Source organism: Alosa sapidissima, chromosome 11 (genome assembly GCF_018492685.1).
Source record: "Alosa sapidissima isolate fAloSap1 chromosome 11, fAloSap1.pri, whole genome shotgun sequence".
NCBI classification, from domain to species: domain Eukaryota; kingdom Metazoa; phylum Chordata; class Actinopteri; order Clupeiformes; family Clupeidae; genus Alosa; species Alosa sapidissima.
This window is the reverse complement of record NC_055967.1, coordinates 33,064,664-33,088,464: the sequence shown is the minus strand read 5'-3', so window position 1 is coordinate 33,088,464 and position 23,801 is coordinate 33,064,664. Positions and strand designations below refer to the sequence as shown.

Sequence of the window (23,801 nt, the reverse complement as noted above, 5' to 3'; positions counted from 1 at the left end):
ATTCCAATATGTGGTTTAATGTTCTGCATTCCTCATTAGTAGGTCACTCTGACACTAAAAGTATGCTCCTACTTCATGACCCTGTATGATGTCCCAACCATGGATAATGTAAAGCACCAGGGTTGATATCACTTCTTGTTGTTTGTTTTGCATCAAATGCCATTGGCGTCATTGATTAGGGTAGCCTGGATGTCTCCTGTCTCTGCCACTGTTATTGTATGATTATTTATTCTTTGCTGTTGTGCACTAGCCTGGAAATCCAGACCAAATCCGAAAGATTAAGGGTCTGGCATTTAGCAATGAAAATGGCCCATCTCGAGGAGCGGCCCCAAGTATGGATTTGAAAATCTCACTGCACGCAATTGGATAACACTACGACTAATGTTTACTGACTGATTCCGGAATTCGACATTGCAGCGCTGTTGTCATCAGTTTAGCTCACCGATGTGATTGGTGCAGCTTGGCTACAAGGGCATAGTTAATGAGCATCACTACTGAATGCCAGAGTGACTCGCTGAGCAAATTCAAATTGTGCTCTCGCGAGAACTCTGGATTTCCAGGGTAGTTGTGTACTTAAAGCTGCAGTTGGCAAGTGTGACAGATTGAGGGGACTTAGCCAAAATGTTTAATGTTTACAACTCTCATGCCCCTCCCCCACTACCACCGGGCACCCTCTCATGGAGTTTGTGTTCGTCAATGTGCACCAGACTGCACCAGACTGTGATTCAGTCAGATCTCACACAGCCCTGCTCTGATTGGACCAGAAGAACCTCGAGCTGTGGATTTTTGCAAAACAAATAACAGGCTCTAGGTGGAGGTAGAAGTGCGGGTTTTTTCAAAAACCGGCTGATTTATGTTGTTTTGTCAGAGCATAGTGTCGGTTTCAGTAAATATGATCAAAAAATTCTTGCCAACTGCAGCTTTAAACCCTGGATAATTCTGTGTCAAGTCAGAGACACATATTCAGGAGTGCATTGTGCTTTGTGTGTGCCTCTCTCCTTTATACAGCCAAATTAAATTCTGCATCTTGATTGTACTTCTCCCTGACTGGATCTCGTGTCTCACTTTGGTATGCCATAATTTTACAAACACTGTGTATTACCGGAAAACCTTATAGCTGCCATTTTGCAGAATCAATGTATAAACCTTAATAGGTGGGAAATTATTATATAATCTTCATTACAACACCAATGTTGTGAGTTTGATAATTAGAGGACACATAAAAATGCACATCTGCACTACACTATTGCATTATATCTATGTATCCAAATGGCCTGTGATTGTATAATGCTGGTATGTTGCTAACGATGTCTGATTGAGAAAACAGAATTAGTGAGTGATATGATGTGATAAGATAGACAGCTGGGAATAACGGTGGTCTGACACACATGGCACTGCTGATAACAAAGAAAACATCCTAAAACATCCTGGAACATCCTTAGTACATTTTGCTGTTTTTTGGGGATGTTTTTTGCCTGGAGTCTTGAAATGTCACAGACATGGAAACTACCTCTGCAGGCTAAAATCGTCCATCAGAGGACACGCCCTACTACACCGCTTATCTAAGCGGAGCATATAGACAGCTCACGGTGAGGCCGGGTTAAGAAGGGTGCTGGGACATGTTTGTGTGTGACTCAGTCTACTAGAATTGTACAACATGATGACATTTAAGTGTGTCTACAAGAGTCCAAGAGCTGTTACAAAATAACTATTATGGACAAGCTCAGACAGATCTTGTTTCAAAAGATCTGGTCTAATAAAACTGGTGTACAATCTCCTCATTAGAAAGTCTGTGGAAAAACTTACAAAGGGGGTCTGATCAGATATCTCCAATCCTTCACAGAACAAAATGACAGAGCTTTCAATGAACCACATTATTACAAGTTCCCAATTCAAGTCCAGTGCAGAACTGAACAAGAGAATCATAAGGCTATGTATTTTTAAGTTCCTGTAAATGACAAACTTGATGTGCTAAATATCTTCAACCTCAAGTATGCTGCTAATGAGGAAATATAATTGTTAAATAGATAAGGTGAACTTCTCCCCACTGTGGGATGCATCATGTATGATAATAATAAAAATAATAAGTTACATTTATATAGCACCTTGAAGGTGTGTAATGTCAACAGGAAGCTATAAACTCCTCCAACGTCCAACTAAGTGTGTTTCCCAACAGACACACACCTGGTAGTTTCCCAACTCTGGTCTCACACCAGCAGGTCTAATGAACTCAGGGGAGTGGAGGTGGGAAACACGCATGTCCATACCACATTCCTGTCAGGGGCGGTTTCTCATATTGGTAATATGGGCAGCCACCCAGGGTGGCATCTTGCCGAGGGTAATACAAAAATTGATTATTTTTTAGCTTTCATTTGCGGTAATCAATTTGCTATCACTTATTTGCACGTCAAGAATCAACCTAGAGCCTTTGGCTTGACAGAGGAGCTTCCTCACGGCATTCACTCTCATATTACTCACGAACCGCTGGGGTTTGGAACGTTTATAATAGTGTGTGTATGTAAGAGGGTGTGTGTGTGTGTGGCACTAATGGGGATCTTGGGGAGGAAGACCCTCTGTGCAGAAATTTTCAATTACGGTAGAGGTCACTTTCAGGAATTTTATTGATTTCAGTGACATTGTGTTTAAAAAGCAATTTGTTGTTGGTTGTTTTAATAAGTGCACTGGTTAAATGTACACTACCAGTCAAAAGTTTGGAGACACTTAGAAATTTTCATTCCACTCCATTATACACAAAATACCAGCTGAGATCATTTGCATTCATTTTTTAATCAGGGCAGCAGTTTTCAGATTACATTATGTGCTTACATAATTGCAAAAGGTTTCTCGACTGCTGTAGAAAGAAATGGCTGATCTTTAATGCAATATCTACATAGCCCATTATCCGCAACCATTCATCCAATGTTGCAAAAGCTCATTCTGTTTGCTAATCTGATATCCTTTTAAAAGACTAACTGAGAAAACATTGGAAAACCCTTTTGTAATAATGTAAGCACGTAATGTAATCTGAAAACTGCTGCCCTGAGTAAAAAACAATGCAAATGACCTCAGCTGGTATTCTGTCCAAAATGGAATGGAAATGTTTTAAGTGTCTCCAAACTTTTGACTGATAGTGTATGTAGAATGTATTACTTTAATTTCCCTGAAAAGTTTAGGGAAGATTGTACTCCTTTTCTTCAATGGACGAGCCTCCTCACTATGCATGTTTGTGTGTGTGTGTGTGTGTGTGTATGTACACTATGTCCATGTTCAGTTTAGCACTTGTAAGAGTGTGTGTATGCTTCTCACCCTGAAGTGTGCGAGCTGGAGAGCGATCTGAATGAAGGCGTCGGGGCTGGTGCGGCACTTCTTGATAAGGCCCTTGCCAAAGTCACTGAAGGGGATGATGTGGCAGTCTACGTCGTCAGCCAGGGCCTTGGCCACATTCAGCGAGCTGTTGATGATGTTCTGGCACTGAGGGGACCAGAGCGAGACATGACATTAGCATGGAGATGTCAGCTAACACTGTGGCACACATACACCACGTGAAGTGTACTGTATACAGTATGTGCACTATACTCTAGGCCGATCTGCTAGATGAATGTAAATGTAAATAACACAAACACAAGATCCTATATCTTGAGAAACCTGAGAAAATGTTTATAATTCAAATTATTTAAGTTGTTTTAGTCGAGTGGCACTTGAGGCTGCCAGTCAAAATAACCATCCACCCAAGTACTGTACTGTCTTCAAACAATGGGATCAAATATTATATGCATTTTGGATGTTTTAAATGGATAGGTGGATGGATTATTCAATCATATTCATATCAGTAGTCTGGAGTAGTTGGAGTTCAAAATATCGATATTGCGATATATCATGATGTACCTTATATCGATGGATACAGATGCTGCTGTATCTATGCAGCATCAAAATACTAAAAGCATTTCATTTAAAGTTTTAAAGTTAAAACTATCAAATCTTCAAATAGAATCATTCATCAAAATTTACTTTCAAGATCTCTGCGGGCCTAAACTGAAATGTTTCTAAGTAAAAGGCTATGCCTTCGCTATTATATAGAATTATAAAAAACAGATATTCAGATTGAATTCTGTTTTCGACATGTCCCTTATTCAGAATCAACATGTATTGCAATATGTGTTTGTGTTGTGGCATATGAATTGTGAAGTTGCAGGCAAGTGATGGATTCTTGCGCACAGCGCCTCACCTCCTCTGGGATGTCCCACTGCAGCCTTTGAGGCCCAGGCAGATTGGGGTGCAATTTGCCCTTGCAGTGGCCATCTTCAGCATAGCCCAGCTTGTTAGGGTCCATGGACAAGACATGCTGCAACAACACAGCAGGTATTTCATCAATACACAACTAGTTCCTATTCGAACATGTCATATACACACACTCACATCTAACTACAGTAAAAAGCAGTATATCTAGTAACTATGTTCCTTACTGTCGTAACAAAAAAGCTCAACTCATCCACTAAAAATGAACTTGGCTGATGAAAATCTTTCTGCGCATTCTTTCTGGTCCCATTTTTCTCTGGAGCATGCACTTACTTACTGACACAATACAATAGAGTTTCAATACGTGCAATACTTTCAAAGATCATTTCCGGTTCTACTTCAAGTGAGCAGTACGCTCACACAGTATGCACGCGAGAGTGACGTCAAAATGACAATCCCACTGGCGTGTGGCCAATTTCAGCCTCTTGTAATAATTGGGAAATTACAGTAGCCACTAGTGTCACACCGGCAAGCGCAAGTATACATGCCTAGAGTGCTTAGGTGACGTCACACCTTGTGTGCGTCGTGACCACTGCATTGACTATATACTAAAACCTTTAGTCACCACAGTGAGTAAGCTGTTTGTCTCAGACTATAAGAAAGTGTGCTTCTGTAGAAAATGTAAAACCTAGAATAAATGTGTTCCTGCAGGGTTAAACATGACTGGGCATTCCTGCTTCACTCATGCCATACCTCCCAGAGGTGACCAACTATAGGGGCATCCGCCCACGAATGTTCCGCATTCAGACCCATGGTACCATTCTTGAACACAATGAGGTTGAAGGACTTATCAAACCACCTGGATGAAAAAAACAAAACAAAACAAAACAAAACATTGATCTTGACTTTTTTTTGTAGTTCAGATTAAAGTTAAGAACATATAACATTTATATATTATATTATTAGAGACCGACCGATTTGGGTTTTTCTAAAGCCGATGCCGATTTTTAGCGGTCGGAGTCAGCCGATGGCCGATGTGACCTGCCGATTTTTTGAGCCGATATGCTATCGTATTATCCTTAATTGTCATGCTAAAAATCATACTAGTAAGAGGAGGCACAACACTTAACACGATAACTTCACACGATTTATTGAAAATTGAACATTAAAAAATCAACATATGATAAATAACATATGTGCTATATATACACTATATATTTATGTATATAGTAGAAATATTATGTAGGCTATTATATAAAAATGATGATAAATGATAAATAACATATGTTCTATATATACACTATATATGTATGTATATAGTAGAAATATTATGTAGGCTATTATATAAAAATGACTGTAGGGGCCTACTCATTGATTCATAACAACAAGAATTAACAAATGTATGACTTCTTGCAGTCTGTTAGTCTATTAATTATTCATTTTAATATGTTTAACAGAGTGCAAGAAGACTTCCATGATGTGACAACTTCAGATAGTTACTTCAAAACGGCAAAATACATGTTCAGGTTATACAGTGTCACTGTGGAACTTCCATGCCTTACCACAGACCTAGGTTTCAACAATATAAAACTCCGTCTCCCAGCATGCTGTGAGCATGCATCAAATCAAACATGTATACATCGCGAAAACAAATTCACCCTTCGCTAAGTCCCGCCCTCCTTAGTTACTGTTGCTATGCCTGACAAGCTTTAGCACCCTGCACGTCTATTACATAGGGGGAGAACCGGGACTTTTCAATGAAATGTAATTTACAAAGACATCGTACCACACTGGAAGCTAATATTTTGTCACTAGCAACCTACATCTGTCCTCTGTCAAATACAGTTGGAATTTCATCTCTGAACAAAACCGTTCATGAGCTATTTAAGCAGAAGTCAAATGTGCGTTTTGTTTCATTCGACTCTCCTGGCCAGAATGAATGGAACAGGCATGGGGGACGAAAGAAACATACCATTTAAGCTATGTACTTCCCACAACTTCAATATTTGACAACATATCATGAATGGTACTTCAAATATGTGTTATTTTTAATAGATTGCTGATGGGCTATACATCTTGGTGAACGTCTGTTAACAACTTCTTGCCGTTATCGTGAAGCGTGTATCTCGCGGTTATGGAAATATCATGCAATATGCCATTTTTATAGTTAGAACAATATGTGTTCCCAATTATATCATGTTTCTATAGTGTAACATGCTATTTTACTGTGTCTTTACGTGGGTTAGGGCACCACACATTCAAATAAGTGCCCTTCATGACCCACAGGCCTTCAGTCTCCACAGGTTAACATGGCAAAACTCGAAAAGCTTGTCAGACCTCCCGTGCCTAGTGACGGGTTGCTAAGCCACGATTGGCCTGTGGCGGTTTTCGGGTGTGGCTTAGCGAAGGGTGAATTGACACGGGATGACAATGTTTTAAAACGTTCACTTGTTATTTGTGCGTCCTCTTTTTCCTCAATCATTTCACTTAGATTGTCCGTTACTTAAGTTTAGATCGTAACATAGCAGTCACCGGCGTTGAGGGCGGGGGCTTGCATAGTCGGCGCATTCCCAAGGCACTCGTAGCCACAACGCTAAGCAACTTTCATTTCTTCTTCAACTCCGATGCAGTTGAAAACGAATGGACATGGGATGACAGTGTTATAAAGCGTTCACATGTTAGATTTGCGTCCTCTTTTAGTTCAATTTTCACTTAGATTGTCCGTAACTATAGTTTAGATCGAAACATCACGCTGGTCACCAGGGGTGTGTTTCTCGACAGTGACGTTGCTAACTTAGTTAGCAACTTACTTGGTTGCAATGCAATTTCCCATAGGCAACCTACTAAGTTGCTAACTGGTTAGCAACAATGCTTTCGAGAAACGGGGTCCAGCATTGAGGGGGCTTGCCGGTGTTATACGGTAACTGGCTTTCATGTTAACTGGCTGGACTGTTTACTTTGCCTCTGGAGTTAACGTAACTGCCCGCTTCTTTTGCAGATGTGTCAGAGAATGCATGCAAAAATCGGCCGATTAAATCGACTGGCCGATCGATTGATCGGTCGGTCTCTATATACTATTATATTATTATCATATTATAGGCTTTAACATTTCCATGTAGATTAACACATTTTCAGATTAAAACTTCTCAGCAGAAAACCCAGGAAAAGAAGAGTAAGAATCTGGTAATCACACACACAATAGCCTAACGTTCCTGTAGACCCATTTGGACTGACCTGTCGTAGCACTTCCCATGGAGTAGGGACTTGGCATAGCTGTCCAGGGACTCGATGGGGTTTTCAGTATCATAGCGCTGCTCTGTGTCGTCCAGGGTCACAAAGAAGGCAGCCTTCTCTATGGCGTCCAGCGACTGCTTGTTCTTCCCGCGGCTGAAGTATTCTGTGCGTGCGTTGGCCCAGGGTATTCTGGGAACGCAGAGCAGGGAGACACATGAGACATCATATTGTAACAATCTTGCAAAGTTGTCTCAGAATGGTTTTATTGGTTATGCATCAAAACACACGAACGTCATTACACAGGCAACACAATTGGTTAATTAAACAAGCACGATACACAAACAGGGTAGTCACATACAATACACGGGGTAAACACATGAGGTACAACATAAAGAAAGACTACACCAGCTAACACATAAATGACAAGGTAAACGTGATTACTCATACTAAAACCAACATCAACATTACACACACACATACACTGCACAGCATTATGGGAGTTCAGTCATGAACCAGCTAGGCTCAGTTCACTACACAGCCCCCCGAGACTTAGTCTATGTCCCTTTGACTCAAGTCTTACCCTACGTCAGTCCATGAGCCTGGCTGGGACGCGACGCTGGCGTTGTGGGCGCCCCGCTGTCGCGGCGGTGACTTCCGGGGACGGCTGCACGGTGACCGGTGTTAGAGCCACAGCTCCATTGTCACCAAGGTCCACAGAATCAGTGTCCAAGTCTCCACGACCCTCAGCTGAGGCCATGGGTCGATACGGGGCCAGTCGATCACGGTGGAGAGCCACAACTCTCCGACGCTTAATCAGTCTCACACGATAGACCACGTCAGACAGCTTCTCTAAGACATCGCACGGCCCGACCCACTGGCTAGTGAGTTTCGGGGAAATGCCTTTCTTTCTCTCCGGGCAGTACACCCAAACTTTATCGCCGGTTTGGAACTCCTGGCCGCGACAGCGTGTATCGTAAGCTCGCTTTTGACGTATTCCAGCTTCACTCATAGCCTGTCTGGCCAACTCGTGTACTCCTTTCAGTCTCTCGCGTAGCTGCTTGTAGTATTCCAGCCCTGGCTTACCTCCAATCTCCACTTCCGGAGGCGAACCGAACACCAAGTGCACCGGCGTGCGTACAACAGAGCTGCCGGTGTGCATTTCGTTGACTCTTGCACCGCTGTGCGATATGCCCACAGCACCAGGGGCAAGTGTAAGTCCCAGTCCTTTTGTCGGCGATCGGCCAATATGGCCAGCTGCACTGCTAGCGTCCGATTAAACCGTTCCACTAGCCCGTCGCTTTGTGGATGCAGAGGTGTCATTCTCGTTTTCCGGATGCCCATGCGCTGGCAAACCTCAGCAAACACCTCTGCCTCGTTGAGGTTGAAAACAGCAACTCTCTCTCTCTGCCAGCGGTGATGCAGCCTGTAGCCGACGAGCGGGCTCCGGTTGAGCCGTGGCCAGGCTCCTCTCCTCCCTCCGGTGGCAGTGCTGGCACTGGTCTGCTGCACACGGACGCCTGGACAGGGCATCCACGTTGCCGTGAAGGAGACCCGCCCGGTGTCGAATCTCCATGTCGTAGTCCTGGAGCGCCTCCAGCCAGCGAGCCAGCTGGCCCTCTGGTTCTTTGAAGTTCAGTAGCCAGGTGAGCGATGCATGGTCCGTTCTCAGCAGGAACCGTTTGCCGTAGAGGTAGGTTCGGAAATGGCGCACTGCCACCACCACAGCCAACAGTTCTCTGCAGGTCACGCAGTAATTCTTCTCCGCTCGGTCCAGTGAGCGGCTGAAGTATGCGACCACCTGCTCGCCCTGCTCGCCTGCTTGAGAGAGGACGGCGCCGACGCCCACGTCGCTGGCGTCGGTGTCCAGGATGAACGGCAGTTGAGGGTCAGGGAAAGCGAGCACTGGGGCCTCACATAGCGCCCTCCGCAGCCGCCGGAATGCCGCGTCGCACTCTCGCGTCCACTCAAAGAGCTGGCCTTTGTGCGTCAAACGATGCAGCGGGCTGGCGACTGTAGCAAAGTCCCGGATGAAACACCGGTAATATGACGTCAGGCCCAGGAAGCTCCGCAGCTCAGCACCATCGCGCGGAACAGGCCAACGTCTCACCGTCTCCACCTTAGCTGGGTCGGTGGCCACTCCGGCGGCCCCCACGACATGGCCCAGGAATCCGGTTTGCCTCCGGAACAGGTGGCACTTTTTCGGGTGCAGTTTGAGCCCAGCACCCCGTATGGCGTCGAACACCTTTTCCAGATGTCCTATGGCACCGGTGAAGTCTGTTGCATGACACAGGATGTCGTCCAGGTAAACCACGCAGCATGTTCGTGGAATGCCCCCAACACGCTCCATCAGCCGCTCAAAGTTCGCTGGCCCGTTGCATAGGCCGAATGGAAGTACCCGGAACTGCCACAGACCTTGCCCGATGGTAAACGCTGTCTTCGGCCGAGCTTCCGGGGCTAGCTCAATCTGCCAGTAGCCACTGCGTAAGTCCAGCGAGCTAAACCAGCAGGAGCCGGCAATGCTGTCCAGCGCATCGTCAATGCGGGGGAGCGGGTAGGAGTCTTTCCGGGTTACCTGGTTGAGGCGCCTGTAGTCAACACAGAACCGCCACGAGCCGTCCTTCTTCCGGACGAGTACAGCCGGCGCAGCCCAGGGACTACTGCTTGGCTCTATCACTCCTGCCGCGGCCATTTCCTTGATCTTTTCTTCAGCTGCTTGTCGTTTGGCGAACGGTAAGCGATGAGGCTGAAGTCGAATGGGCCGGGCATTTCCGGTGTCGATATCGTGTTGGACCAGGCTCGTTCGGGTGCAGTCCTCATCTCTTGCGGCGAAGATGTCGGTGTACGCTGCTAGTAGTCTCCGCACCTGGCTACCCTGTGCTTCACTCAGCCCCTCACAGCTACGAGTGCAGAGTTCATTTACGGCTTGCCTTGTCTCTACAGAGGGCCGCGCTCTCTGAGCGGAGAGTGGTGTTTGCTCAACCCGCTCTCTTGGCTCCTCCCTGGTGGGCGTGAGCTGAGCAGTGGCGGCTTCAGCGAGCGGACCTGGATGAGACCTGTTGTTTTCGCGGGCTTGAGTTTCGCGGGCTTGTGTGGGGGGGGGCGGAGTCTGGGATGATGAGTACTCTTTGCGAGTTTGCTTCCTGTGGACTTGTGTGGAGCGAGTTGGAGAATTCTTCGTCGTGTCAGCTCTCCGCACTTCATGCTCTGTTTTCCCTGCCGTGTGCAACACTACGCTGCTCGTCCCCAAGTGTAGTGTGAACCGGGAAATGTCCACCACAGCCCCCCATTTCTCTAGCACGTCCAGGCCGAGAATGTAGAATGTGGAATGTGTGTCCAGTAGGGGTCGTGCAATCATCCTGAATGCTAGCCAACCAAAGCCGGCGGCTCGCCGTCTCACCGTTGATGCACACGCACACCACTTTTTGTCCATACAGTTCCGCTCGCTCTCCGGTAACTGTTGTGATGCGCGTTTTTGTCTTTTCCCAGCCTCTGGGTCTGGCTACCAGCGTGCCGGGTAAGAGACCGGGGCACACAAGCGAGATGGTGGAGCCAGTATCGATCAAGGCGCGACACCAAGTCCCGTCTAGCGTGCAGTCCACATCCTCTGGTTTGGCCGAGCCGGCCATAGCCCATGTTTTGGCCATAGCCCCTCCCGCCGTGCCACCGTCTTCTAGTAACTGGGGCGCGAGCGTGAGGGGTGCCGGGGCTGGGCAGTACCACGCGATGTGTCCCGGCTCGCCACACCGGTGGCATGCGTCTCCGCTGGCCGGCCTCTTCCACTCGCGTGGGCGGCGCTGTGTCGTGGTCTGCCGCGTCACCTCCAGTTCCTCCTCGTCTTCCTCCATCGATGTCTGGGGTACGCAATGCCTCGACTCTGTTGTGCGAAAGATGTTTTCCACCCGTTCGGCTTCCGCGAGGGCCGCGGACAGCGAGCTGGGGGCGCTCAGGCGAAGGTGTTCTTTTAGCCGCTCTGGGTGGATGCCTCGCACGAACGCTTCCAGTGCCATCTCTTAGACCCTGGCTGTACGTTGGGTAGCCCAGCCGGGCATACAGCTGCAGGTCAGCCGCGAACTTGCCCAGTCTCTCGTCCTTGTGTCGCCGTCTGGAAGCGAGTTGTTCTCTGGCATCGCTGATGAAGATTCTCTGGCCAAATCGTCGTTGCAGAGCTGCTTCGATTGCGGTCCAGCTTACTTGCTCCGCCGGTGGCAGGTCTTCTAATACTTGTAGCGCTTCCCCCTCCAGAGCCAACGCCACCTGTACGCCCGTTCTCTCCCCCGACCAGCCATTCAGCTCGGCTGCCAGCCGGACCTGTACCAGGTATGTCGCCAGCGGCCTTTCGCCATTGTAGTGGGGCAACTTTACGCTGGGGCGCCCTTCTACCGCCGTCGTCGCACCGGGGAACGGCCGGTTTCCATCGCTCCCGTGTGGAGCGGGTTCAAGTGGCGGGATGCTGCCATCAGCCCGGTTCGTTTCCTCCTGTTGCCGGGTCTCCGTCACGGTCACGCTGCAGGCTGGCTTCGTCTGCTGGGCCCAGCAGGTGGCCATGGGCGAGCGCGCTGTCAAAGAGGCGTCTTGGCAGGAAACTCATCATCGCCAGGGCATCAGTTGCACCTTTCTCCTCCCGTCCAGTAGGGGTCGTCATCCCACTTCTGACACCAATGTAACAATCTTGCAAAGTTGTCTCAGAATGGTTTTATTGGTTACGCACCAAAACACACGAACGTCATTACACAGGCAAAACAAAGGAGGTCAATTAAACAAGCACGATACACAAACAGGGTAGTCACATACAATACACGGGGTAAACACATGAGGTACAACATAAAGACTATACCAGCTAACACATACATGACAAGGCAAATGCGATTACTCATACTAAAACCAACATCAACATTACACACACACATACACTGCACAGCATTATGGGAGTTCAGTCATGAACCAGCTAGGCTCAGTTCACTACACAATGATAAACTCGTAAAACATCACCAAAGGACCTGCAGAGAAATACAACACGTTGTTTCTATCTATATATTACTATGTACACAATACCTGTCTTAATATAGTTTACCAAAATGTGCTTGTCTTTAACAATAGGGCAGTAAATAATTGTTTTGTTCATCGAGAACATGAAATACAACAAATATTCAGAAGTATTGCTTCTATTTCAGACATTGTTTATGAGAATAAGATGACTTTAGATTAAGAGGCAGTGTAAAATAGCCTACACCTTGCCTCAGTAATTCATCACAAAATTGTGTCAGTGCTTCTTGCTTCTAAAAACTCAGGAGGGGTCCTTACCTGTCTCCGGCGGTGAGTGCGGCCAGTGCCTGCTCGCCGAACTGTGGCTCAGACTTATCGGCGAGGATGCGTTCCATCTGCTGTTCGATCTCCCGGGGTAGGAGCAGGCGCCCGTCATAGAACACGTACACTTTGAAGAAGCGGCCGCGGTGGAAGACTGCGATGTGTTTGCTTTCCGTCACGTGCTGAATGGTGTCTGCTCACACACCGGTCAGGGCGAGCGTCCAGACAGCGTGGGAAGGAGGAATGAGGATGAGTGGGAAACTTTCGATGAGGTCACGGACCTCACGGTCCAGAAACATCACTGCTTTCAGACCTCTTCAGCAGGACAACACTATTCAACAATTACATTATGCTCTTCTTGAGGGCACACAGCCAAATTGTCAGTTTAATGATCAAGCTGATGCCATTCTATAACTACCTATGTAATTAATAAGTTAAACATATCATATAGAATATTGTATGTAATTTCACATACATACAGTATGAAATAAATAGACTAAATTAAAACCTATATAACAGGAACAACATTGTATGAAGGAATATAAACGGTGGTTTAAAATCGATTCAAAGCCCACCAAAGAGAATTTAATAGTTTCAAAAAGTAGAACGCAGAAAATTAATTAGCTCTGACCAAACAGTCAGTGCAGTCCCATCAAAAAATGACCCAGTGAGGAATTCAGCTTCTCAACTAAAACAGCTGGATCGGGTTACTGAATGTGTTACATAACTGACGAGTTCACAGTGGGATGCTGGATTAAGTGCTGCTGAAAATGCCACAGTGGTCATTTGTGGATGAGGCTCATCAACTACTGGTTAAGCTAATGAATGCTAACTGGCTGATGCAGATAATGAAGCAGAGATGGGATGGGAGTGGTCAGGAAGGAAACAGAAAGATAGACCCACAAGGATGACTCCAAGATGGAAGATTGGATGGGAGTTTGCTCAGATTCACACAAAAACATGTTTTGATTTCATCCATGTTTCATCAGCCGAGATTTCCAACAGGTGTTAGTTAGATCCAGAGTGATCACATGCAGTATGCTTGAACACCTTCCCTGAGGCGGCCCCAATACAACTTTTTCCCACTAGTGATTACTCCCACACATGTTCTTATTTGTTGCAGTTTCCACAATCTCATTTGTGGATTTTACTGTGGTCATAATTAGTGATATACTGTATCTGGATGATCTACAAAATATGTCAATATTTTGCCACATTCCTCCCACTAAAACACCAGCAAACCTGATCTCAAATATATCAAAATATAACACAGAGGATCCATTGCATAAACCAAGACTGTCCCTTTAAGATATGAATATTCATTGATATTTATGTTTATTAATATTCTGTTTTGTTTCCTTTTTTATGTTGGGACACACGTCTCAACTGTCCTCATGCCACGTATAGCAATCCACATCATAATGAGTCACACCCCTGCAGTAATAACAATCTGAGATCGTAAAACTTGGTAGTAAGAATCATCTCATATCTTTCAGGTGAATAGCCTACTTCACTAAGGACTTTAATCTTTCCTTCCACTTGTCCCTGTTTCCTTGTTGTACAATGACGAACCTAATCATTAGCAACCCACTGTGTTCTGAGGACAAATACACTGAGGGCACTGTCCAGTCCAGATAACAGTGATATTCTCCCCTTGCCACACACAGCATGCTTACCATTTACACTCACAGACTTAATATCCCCAAACCACATCCAATTAATATCAATCCAATTCAATCAGTGAGGTGTATTACTTCCCACAGCTGGGCATCAGAATTAGCTGTAATTGCAGGCTCCATTGCAATGGTGAGGTGTGTGAGCCTGCATGCAACGGCTTGTGGTTTTACGGGCCGGGCGATCAGTCTGAATTAGGGTTGCGGAGGGGTAGGGGGAGGCGGCTCCGTAAACTCTACCTGTGTCGACCCCCGGGGTGCGACTGGTGTTGAACATTCGCTCGTATTGGGACGAGCACATGGGGATAGTGTTTAGAAGCATGAGCTGGAAAAAGGCAAGAATGACGGGGTCAAACACATGAGCAAAGAGACAAGAAGCAAGGGGGGGGGATGGGGTGCACACCGCCAAGTTCACTGAGGGTCGGCCTCCTGAGCCACTGGAGGAGAGAGGGGGGGCTGAGGGAGGGGAGGGGGGCTGAGGGAGGGGAGGCTTTCTGCTGTGAATGAGAAAGATGACCAGTGAGAGAAGATAAGACAGAGAATGGTTTGGCTGATCTGCAGACCAACGAAGGATCATTCTGGAGTTGGAGAATGGTCAAACATCCACTCTGTCCACTCATACCACCAGCACACCTTCGCCAATGGAAAAGCATCAGCAAAAGTCGGGTATAGTATCATGGACTCCCCTACAAATAATCACCTACAAAAAGCTTAGATATTTTTGCTTAAGCCATATGAAAACAGAAATTTACAGACAGGTCCAGAACTATAGTGCTTGATGGCACCAGAGCCCGTTTACGGAGAGCCGGATCACTCCTTATTAACTCTATTGTACCTGCAATCTGTTTCCCGAGAGTGGCGGTTCTCCCCTTATTAGACATTTTTTGATGGATGGCACTAAGGCTTTTGGCGTTTTTGTGGCCAGTTTCCTTTGCTCTGGGCTGTGCTGGTGGCCTGAGACTGGGCAGGGGTGGAGTTTGGTGAAAGGGATTTGGTCTGCACGGTGGATCCAGGGAGGGAGAGCAGGGGCACAGCGCTGCTGACTGACCTGCTTGGTCCTACTCTTACCTGACTCCTGACCGGGGACGCGAGACGTGTTAAACATCCGCTCCCACTGGGCCGAGCAAAGTGGCACTCGGTTCTCCAGCAAGAATAGCTGCAGGTGCGGCCCAACAAGCCACAGAGCAGCATCCAAGAGACGGGAGGGGTGAAACAAACAAACAAACAAACAAATAAATACATTCATCTGTCACTGGTCACATCAACATCAAACAGAGACGTGGGGAAAAACAGACAGAGAGAAAGCCTGAAAAAAGAAAGAGGGATAGGCACAGAAAGGAAGATGGAGAGAAACGAAAGGAGGGAGAGAGGGATGTACAGTGTGTGTGCTGTGGCTTTTTATAGAAGGGTTTCAGTTCCTCAGGAACTGCAAAGGGAGGGAAGACTCCCAATTTAATTCATAACAACACACAGGGCACACGATTACAGTCATTGAGTCAGTTCAAATGCATGGGATCAATCCAGTTCAAATGCATGGGATCAATCAGTTCCTTACAGCTAATACATATCTTACACAATTACACAGCAATAAAACCTTCATGATCTCAACCTCATCCACAGGTCCTCCACTGGCTTCCTTGGGTTCATGACTCACGAGGCTCTGTAGCACACTGTGTGTAAGATACTGGTGTGTGTCACCAAGGAGCAGAGGGGTGGCTGAGAGGAGGACCTACCGGCTTGATCTGGGCCCGGTCTAGTTTTCTCCGGTAGAACATGATGGCGTGGATGGCGTTACCAGCACGGGCAGCCTGCAAGTGGGTGGGGAACACGTACAGGAAGTCCTGGGGGCAGAGAGAAGGAGAGAGGAGGAGGAGGAGAGGGAGAGGAGGAAGGGGAGTGAAGGGCAAGACAGTGATGGTAAGATGAAAAGGGACTGGCAGAAGGCAAAGTACAATCACAGTGATAAGATGCTTCTGTTGTTGTTACACAAGTAAAATAGAAACTGCTATGACACATGCATACACATGCATGCATACACAAACACACACACACACACACACACACACATCACATAAGAGGCACCTCTCCCATACCAGTTGAACAAGTTGCTTCTGTATTTCCACTATTAACTATCATCAACAAGATAATACTGTTATCAGCCAGTGAATGAGCACAATGATTCAATTGTATTTTATTAACTGACCAACATCAGCAAATAGGCCTGTGTGGTGCAAACCGCTAGGACTAACTTAATGTAATTAATTAGGCCTTTACTGAAGCCTTCAGCCCTTAGATCATAGCAGCGAAGTCGTTAATCCTATTTGGTATTAAACTCAATTAGACAAACACCCAAGATTACAACAAAGTCATGAGTGCTCCACAGACATGTAATCCTGGTTCACCTAACTGGGGTTTTGCTTTTGCTTCTTGCTTGTATTTTTATCCTTTGAGTCATTTTTTTATCATCCTTTAGAGGAACTCATGTGTTCATCACCAGTAGTGACAAATAAACAGAGTCACAATATTTCCTCACACATGGCTGCAGTGTAAATGTACACAGCATGCCAGAGTAAAGAGGTTACCATGGCATATTAGAGACGTTACCATGGCATAATAAGAGACGTTACCATGGCATAATAGAGACGTTACCATGGCATAGTAGTTGCTGTTGACCATGATGGGTCCTCTGCCTCGGAGATAAATGTACTCCTCCCACCAGTCACTGACCTACAAATGAAACAGCAAGACAAGAAATCAAAACATTTTAATTACCTTAAATTAAAACAACACCAAAATCAACAGAGTGAACTGACATTTTGTTATTCGTCACTGGAGTGTGACTTACGTAATTGGAGGTCCACCAGGACTTGAGCTTGAGATACCACTGAAGCCTGGGGCCAAGGTTCTTCTCAAAGTCCTTGGCCAGACCTTCCATCCTATTGTACTCCTCGTCGTCCATGAGCGGCCGCGCTGACTCCAGGTACTGTGGAGGAGACACAGAGGGGTTGTCTGAATGCTCAGTAGAGCTCACGGGCCTGGCAGCTGGTGTTTCTTACTTTCCTTAAGCCCTTTAAAATCGTTTTAAAATCCCTCTTTGTCACCCAACATCAAGAGGCCTTCATTCAGTCACAATGGCTCTCTGTCTGTGCCATGTCTCTCCCTGCACTCAAAGATAAAGACGGTGCTTCTCCATAGTCGCCGGCTACTTTCTCGATGACCAACAGATTGTTTATTGCAAGCTTCATGGCTTTCTGAGCACTGTTTGAAGGTGTGTGGATAGAGAGAAGAAAGAGAGAAAGAAATAGAGAGAAAGAAATAGAGAGAGAGAGGGAGAGAGTAATCCCTCTTACCCGTCTCATTGTGTCTTTCACTGAGGGGACGGGTAGCCGGGGCAGGGCATTCTGGAAGCTGTACAACATGGGTTTCCTCCCAGAGAACAGCCTGACCAGGACCTGGAGAAGACGACAGAGCACACATACACTGCATGTGAGGCAGTGGCGTGACACGGCACTGAGTAGGCAAAAGGTTACTGTTACATGGGCCGCCGCCGGCTTGTGCTTGAGTTTGGACATATGCACTTTAAACAGTTGTGGTGATCAAGGGGGGTGTCAAGCCTAAAGCCCCCTCCAGCACATGTGTCTTATCTGTCCCTGCCATAAGCAGCTGCGAGATAGCAGGCCAGTCTGCACACACAGTTAGGAGGCATGTACTATGGAGGAGCCCTTTAAGCAGGATGGACAATCACTGAATTAAGAGACATGCTTGATATGAAAAACTGAAAACAAAAACTGAAAGATGTACCAGTTTTGCGTGACTCAGGCTGGGGCACATATCCCAGTGATATGTAAGTTTCATAGGGACAGACATTAATCTCAATGACATATTAGTGTCATCATGTGATCAACAGAGGGAGGCCGCACACAAAGTAAGACTTATAAGACTTGAGAAAGGCCACAGGCCGAAACGTTGTTTGTATTAAACTACTGGCATATGAGCTGCGAGAGTGTGCAGCCTCCCTCTGTTGATCACATTACGTATCCCGTGACCAGCACCTCAAGAAAATGTCAACTCTTGGTGTGTGTTCGCTTTCCCCATTCAAAAATATTAGTGTCATCAACCAAGACATTTACTGAGAATGTACTGACCATCCAGATGCTGGTTTTTATGGACATTTTGCCATGTTGGTTGTACATCCAGCCGTGCCAGGAGAGAAGGTACTTCAGGACATTCCTCATGACGAAGATAATGGTCACCCAGAGCCCTGTGCCAACCAGTACACCCCCTACCACATGCTGGCTGTCCTCCGCCATGTACTTACTGCAGAGAGGGAAAAACACTCAGTAATACTGAAAATAGACTAACTGCTAAGAGGAATATTGATTTGTGTTAAAATATCTGAATTCACATTTAAGTGTATGTTAATAATAGCAATTATTGAATGATTGAAGATTTCTTCACTCCGGTCAAAATGTTTTATCTAGGTAACGTTAATGTACAAATAGTATGATGCCTCTAAAGAGTGGTCATTGATTACGTAAGGCTCTTTCGGGCTTCCTGATCTAGCACAATGGCATCGTCACGGCATGCCACATCACAGCAAACAGAAGAACAGATCTTAGGTATTTGTGTCAGGTAGCATTGATTGCATAAACTCTGGTGGAAAGAGTTCACATACTGCTCTCTCTCACATATTCCTCACACACATACAAATACACACGCAGAGAGACACACACATTGCCCTTTTGGCTTCAGCAACTGTCATATCTATGTAGGCCCTAATGGATGTTGCAATGCTGTGAGTACTGCACTGTACTGTACATCCCAACAGGACTCCCTACCCTGTGGTGAATCTATGAGAAAAGGTGGGGGGAAACCTGAGAGGAACACTTCCGCCAGATTTTTTATTTGTGAACAAAGTGCAACACTGCCAGTAACATATTTCACCCGCAGGCACGGTTTGTACTTTGACTCACATTTTCTATTGAACAGCTTCACCAGGAAGTTGCAGAGGATTCAGCCTAACAAGAGATATTGACTCCTTTGATCACAACTCCTTTGTCCCCTCATAAAGTAGTTAGAACATCAAAAAATATTGTTTGCTGTTATATATATATTTTTAAAGGTATGGAGCAAGAGGCTGCAGCGTCCATACCACATTCAAGTGCCCACGCGGACCTGGTTTCAAATCCAACCCACTGTCATTTCCAGATCCCACCCGATCTCTCTCTCCCACTCGCTTCCTATCACTCTTCACTGTCCTATGTGAATAAAGGAAAAAAATAAGTAATAACCATAACAATAGACTTTCAAATCTGCCCAATGCAGTACATGAAATATAGTGCATGAAGTACAGTATAATGCTATTGGTCAACCCACAGCTTTCTATATCACTTTCCCACATCAACCAGGTCACACAAAGGCATTACACAACAAGGCATACTCCATGGAATTCCACATGGTAACCTTTCACCTAGTTCTAAAAATAACACCAAATCTGAATGAGAAACATGCTTTAAACACATAAAGTACAACAAATGACCAAATCTGAATGAGAAACATGCTTTAAACACATAAACAGGGTATCTGCACATTTTCCAAGTGCAAATGTAAAGACTTTTAAGACCTTTTCAAGACATCTAAATGGAAAAATTAAGACTATACCACGGCAAAAAAGATACAACTCAAAACTGTTTTATGCAATAGTTTTTTTCTACTAATTTTAACACCCACCCCATTTTGGATGTCTACAGACGTTACCAAATATATTTTGGCAAAAAAAAATAATTGTGTATTTACCTGCACAGCTATAAATGCCCAAATTTAGGGTCTGGGCTGCTTGCTTTTGAAGCTGGCTGTACATATCTGGTTGTGCTACTGTCTGAGGCTGTTCTTCACCTGTGTCTGTAGTAGCCTAGGCTACTTGCATGTGTACTGGACTGGACTCCCTTCAATTTTTTTTTCAAAGGTAGACTATTTAAATATTTTAATAAGCCTACTAACTTTACTAGGCATCTATTGTCCCATATGCAGCACAGCAAATCAAAGTTAATCCACTTCTTTACATTTTGCATACCAGTTGTATTTAAACCAACTAAAGCTTGACTGAAACATTGTAAAACCATTAACATCTCAAGCACGCACATATTATGAACGCACTTACAGATGCGTTTTTTTATGTAGCCAGTCGCCGACATTAAAAAAAATATGCGGTTATATTTCACAACTTTTGCGAAGTACTAGGAAAGGCTGGCAAGCAAGATGTAGACAGATATTACAGGTAGGCCTATTATAACTTAGACATATATTTACTTAGGCAAGGCCAGCAAAACACGCTAGAGATGCAACAGATCAACTTAATAAGTATTTCCTCTGTCGGTCTGTGGTTCCTTCATAAATCGCGCAGCAAATTATCAGACGAGTGACAGAAGCACCGCGCATAATTTGACCAGCAGTCTTCGCGTCCATAATTTGTAAAACGATGCTGCGTCCGAGCAAAGATTCTAGAAGCCCAGCGCTTTTCAACTCCAAAAAGGAGGACAAATGAGCGTCCGGCTTGAGGCTGCACTGGACAGGGGTTTTAAACTGTCCGGCCCAAATCCGAACGTAGGCCACCCTATCGCTAACTTACCAGCTCCTTCTCAGGCTCTATCGCTTGCATAGGCCACCTACGTACCTCTCAGCCCTCGGCTACAACACGAAACATAAGGCATATTTTTACATATTTTTACAATTTTCCCACCTTTAATGACACCTGTGAAAAACACCTTCACTCTGCAACCACTACACTTCCTTCAGTAGCCTTAGAGCAATTATACGAAACCGGATGGAGACATTTCACTCGCTCTCTCGCACTCGCTGGCAGTCCCATACACAAATTGAATACCTCCTTTTCGAAAATTCAAGACATTCCAGTCAATTTAAGACTTTTTTAGGCCTTAAAAACCGAAAGTTGTATTTAATACTTTTTAAGACTTTTTAAGGATCCGCGGGAACCCTGATAAAGCACAACAAATTACCATCACATAATGTGTACCTTGGAGGCAACATGGAGTTCTTGAAACCAGTCAATGATGTTATCGCTTTTATGACAATAATATAATAAAAAAGATATCGGACCAGATAAACAGGCTTAATAAGGCCGTTATTTTCTCTGCTCTTAACCTCTTTAAAAAACAGTCCTTACAGAGATACAATGCTAATGTAAAAACCAGGGGATATCAGGCACAAATAAAGGCCAACAGCAGTCTTCTGCCTACAATGACGCATATTTGAACAAACATGAAACATATGGAAGAGCCAATAAACTGTAAGGTCAGCTGGAAGAACAGCGTGCAATTTTGAACAAACAACCGCATTATTGGTGGAGTAATATTTTCTGTGTTGAACTTTGTACATTAACACTACATATATTCTGTGATCATCAAGAGAAAGTGTAACATCTTGATCTCTGTGACATTCTACCCAATCCAAACAACACCCAAAGACATGCTGTCATCACCAGAGGCGGACAGAGTACACAGCTCAATTACTTGAGTAAAAGTACAGATATCCCTTGCTAAATTTTACTCAAGTACAACAGTCAGATGTCTACTTAAGTAAAAGTATTGAAGTACTTGTTTTTAAAAGTACTTGAGTATCAAGAGTACATTTTCTAAATATTGCATTACTACTGCCACAGTGCTTACATTTATGTACAGAAACGTCCTACATGGAGTTATGAAAAATGTTAATGTGGAGAATGTAAAAGGAATTGAAAGTAAAATCAAGTAATTTTCATCTTTTACCATATTGCCAGGGATGGGCAGTATTTCTAATACATATTTCAAATACAAAATACTATTTTGTAATTGAAACACTTGAAGCGAAAACTATCATTAACTTGTTCAGCAAATTGAAATAGTCTGGCGAGATGGGGCCACGGGTTGGCACATTCCCAGCATCCAGTAACCTGCTGCGTCTTCATTGTTTCGTCCATGGTTTCGTCTCTTATCTAAATCTGACCATGGAGTTGACTTTCGCGGAAAGCTAAAGGTGACTTTTATGAATTGGTGTTACTGACTACAGTGTTGCCTAAACATATTACAGTGCGACCGTATCTTTACGTGGTCTATAAACAGACCGCTTTACACAGATGTTATAGAAAGCCTGACCTTGTGGCCCTGAGGTTAGAAGACAGTCACAGAAAGATCAGAGAGCCGTTGGTTCCTTTAAGCCCAACTCGGACATACAGAAGAAGAGACTAGTGATGAGAAACAGTAGAATGCTAACAATGTTTACTATGTTTACATTACAGGCAAAACAACCATTGGGACGCTTTTGAGGTGACAAGCAGCAGGCGACAGGCAAACTGCCGGCACTGTGTGGGCCTTTGCCACTTTACTGTGCTTTACCTGATGGGTAAGTGTTGCCCCAGCTTGGTGAAGAGGCCGAGTGTGGGATCCATCTGAGCGTATTTGGTGGAGGACATGTACCCCACCAGCACCACCACCAGTCCAGTCGGGCTCCCGGGGTAGACTCCAGTCATGATCCCATTCTGGATGGGGTTGAGGGCGAAACACACAGTCCACACGTGTTAATGATGTGCTGTATCTGCTGATCACATTTTATACGACCTAATGGGAATGCCAAAACTTGAAGCTGGGTCAGTTTACCGGTACATACATTCATAGCACCATTATTCTCACCTTTTTTTTTTTGCTTAATACAAAACAAAACATGTAAAACATTACTCATTATGCTCAGTTGATCTGATCCAATTTGAAGAGGTGCTGGGCCTCTCACCTTGAACCTGATGAACCTCTTCTTCCACGAGTGCAGGCCGGAGAGGTAGATCTGTCGCAGGGCCTCATGGCACAGCTGGAGGTCGATGCCATCAGGGGTGACGGTAAACTGGAAGGCCACCGCCTGGTGTGCTTCTGCCATAGTGGCTGCTGATGCTCACTATTTGCGGCACACAAGTAGCATCAGTCAGCTCTTATCTAGTCCAGCCTTTTAAACCACTCTAACTGGAATATGGCTAGTGTTTGCTATGACAACAACTTTCAGGACCGTGTACTTCATGTAGATGTCATTGACCTTCCACTTGCCTCCAATGAGACGATTTGTGTCCGATACTGTATGTACTGTAGAACCACTGTATTTAGTTCTGTGAGCTGCAACATAAGTATACCTGTGACTTTCTGCATGCTTTGCACAGATTGCTTTGAAGAACAGTTTTTTTTTTCATGGATAGGATTAAGCGTGTGCATAGGTGGTGCAACAAGTTCCCCAAGTAATCAAGGACTGTTACAGAGGTATGGGCTGAATATAGGGGTTACTCCAAATGCATGACAAACTTTCGCTGAAACCAGACTT

The 23,801-nt window shown here is 45.2% G+C and overlaps 1 protein-coding gene across 4 annotated transcripts in view; it reads right to left on the bottom strand.

Moving 5' to 3' along the window:
• cpt1ab (carnitine palmitoyltransferase 1Ab (liver)) overlaps window positions 1–23,801 on the bottom strand; it is a 29,624-nt gene that overhangs the window by 3,749 nt on the left and 2,074 nt on the right. For 2 of the 4 annotated variants that reach the window (XM_042108662.1, XM_042108665.1), the window contains exons 2-14: window positions 23,229–23,387; window positions 22,838–22,980; window positions 18,593–18,764; window positions 17,798–17,899; window positions 17,293–17,430; window positions 17,097–17,174; window positions 16,181–16,288; window positions 15,516–15,603; window positions 12,772–12,967; window positions 7,471–7,659; window positions 4,990–5,095; window positions 4,226–4,342; window positions 3,307–3,471 (exon numbers count right to left, since the gene is read on the bottom strand). In XM_042108662.1, the coding sequence (XP_041964596.1) occupies window positions 3,307–3,471; window positions 4,226–4,342; window positions 4,990–5,095; window positions 7,471–7,659; window positions 12,772–12,967; window positions 15,516–15,603; window positions 16,181–16,288; window positions 17,097–17,174; window positions 17,293–17,430; window positions 17,798–17,899; window positions 18,593–18,764; window positions 22,838–22,980; window positions 23,229–23,369 (1,743 nt within the window). In that variant the 5' untranslated portion in view covers window positions 23,370–23,387. Of the gene's footprint in view, window positions 1–3,306; window positions 3,472–4,225; window positions 4,343–4,989; window positions 5,096–7,470; window positions 7,660–12,771; window positions 12,968–14,687; window positions 14,773–15,515; window positions 15,604–16,180; window positions 16,289–17,096; window positions 17,175–17,292; window positions 17,431–17,797; window positions 17,900–18,592; window positions 18,765–19,599; window positions 19,674–22,837; window positions 22,981–23,228; window positions 23,388–23,801 lie in introns of those variants that run through there. The other 2 variants (XM_042108663.1, XM_042108666.1) reach the window with 2 other exon arrangements.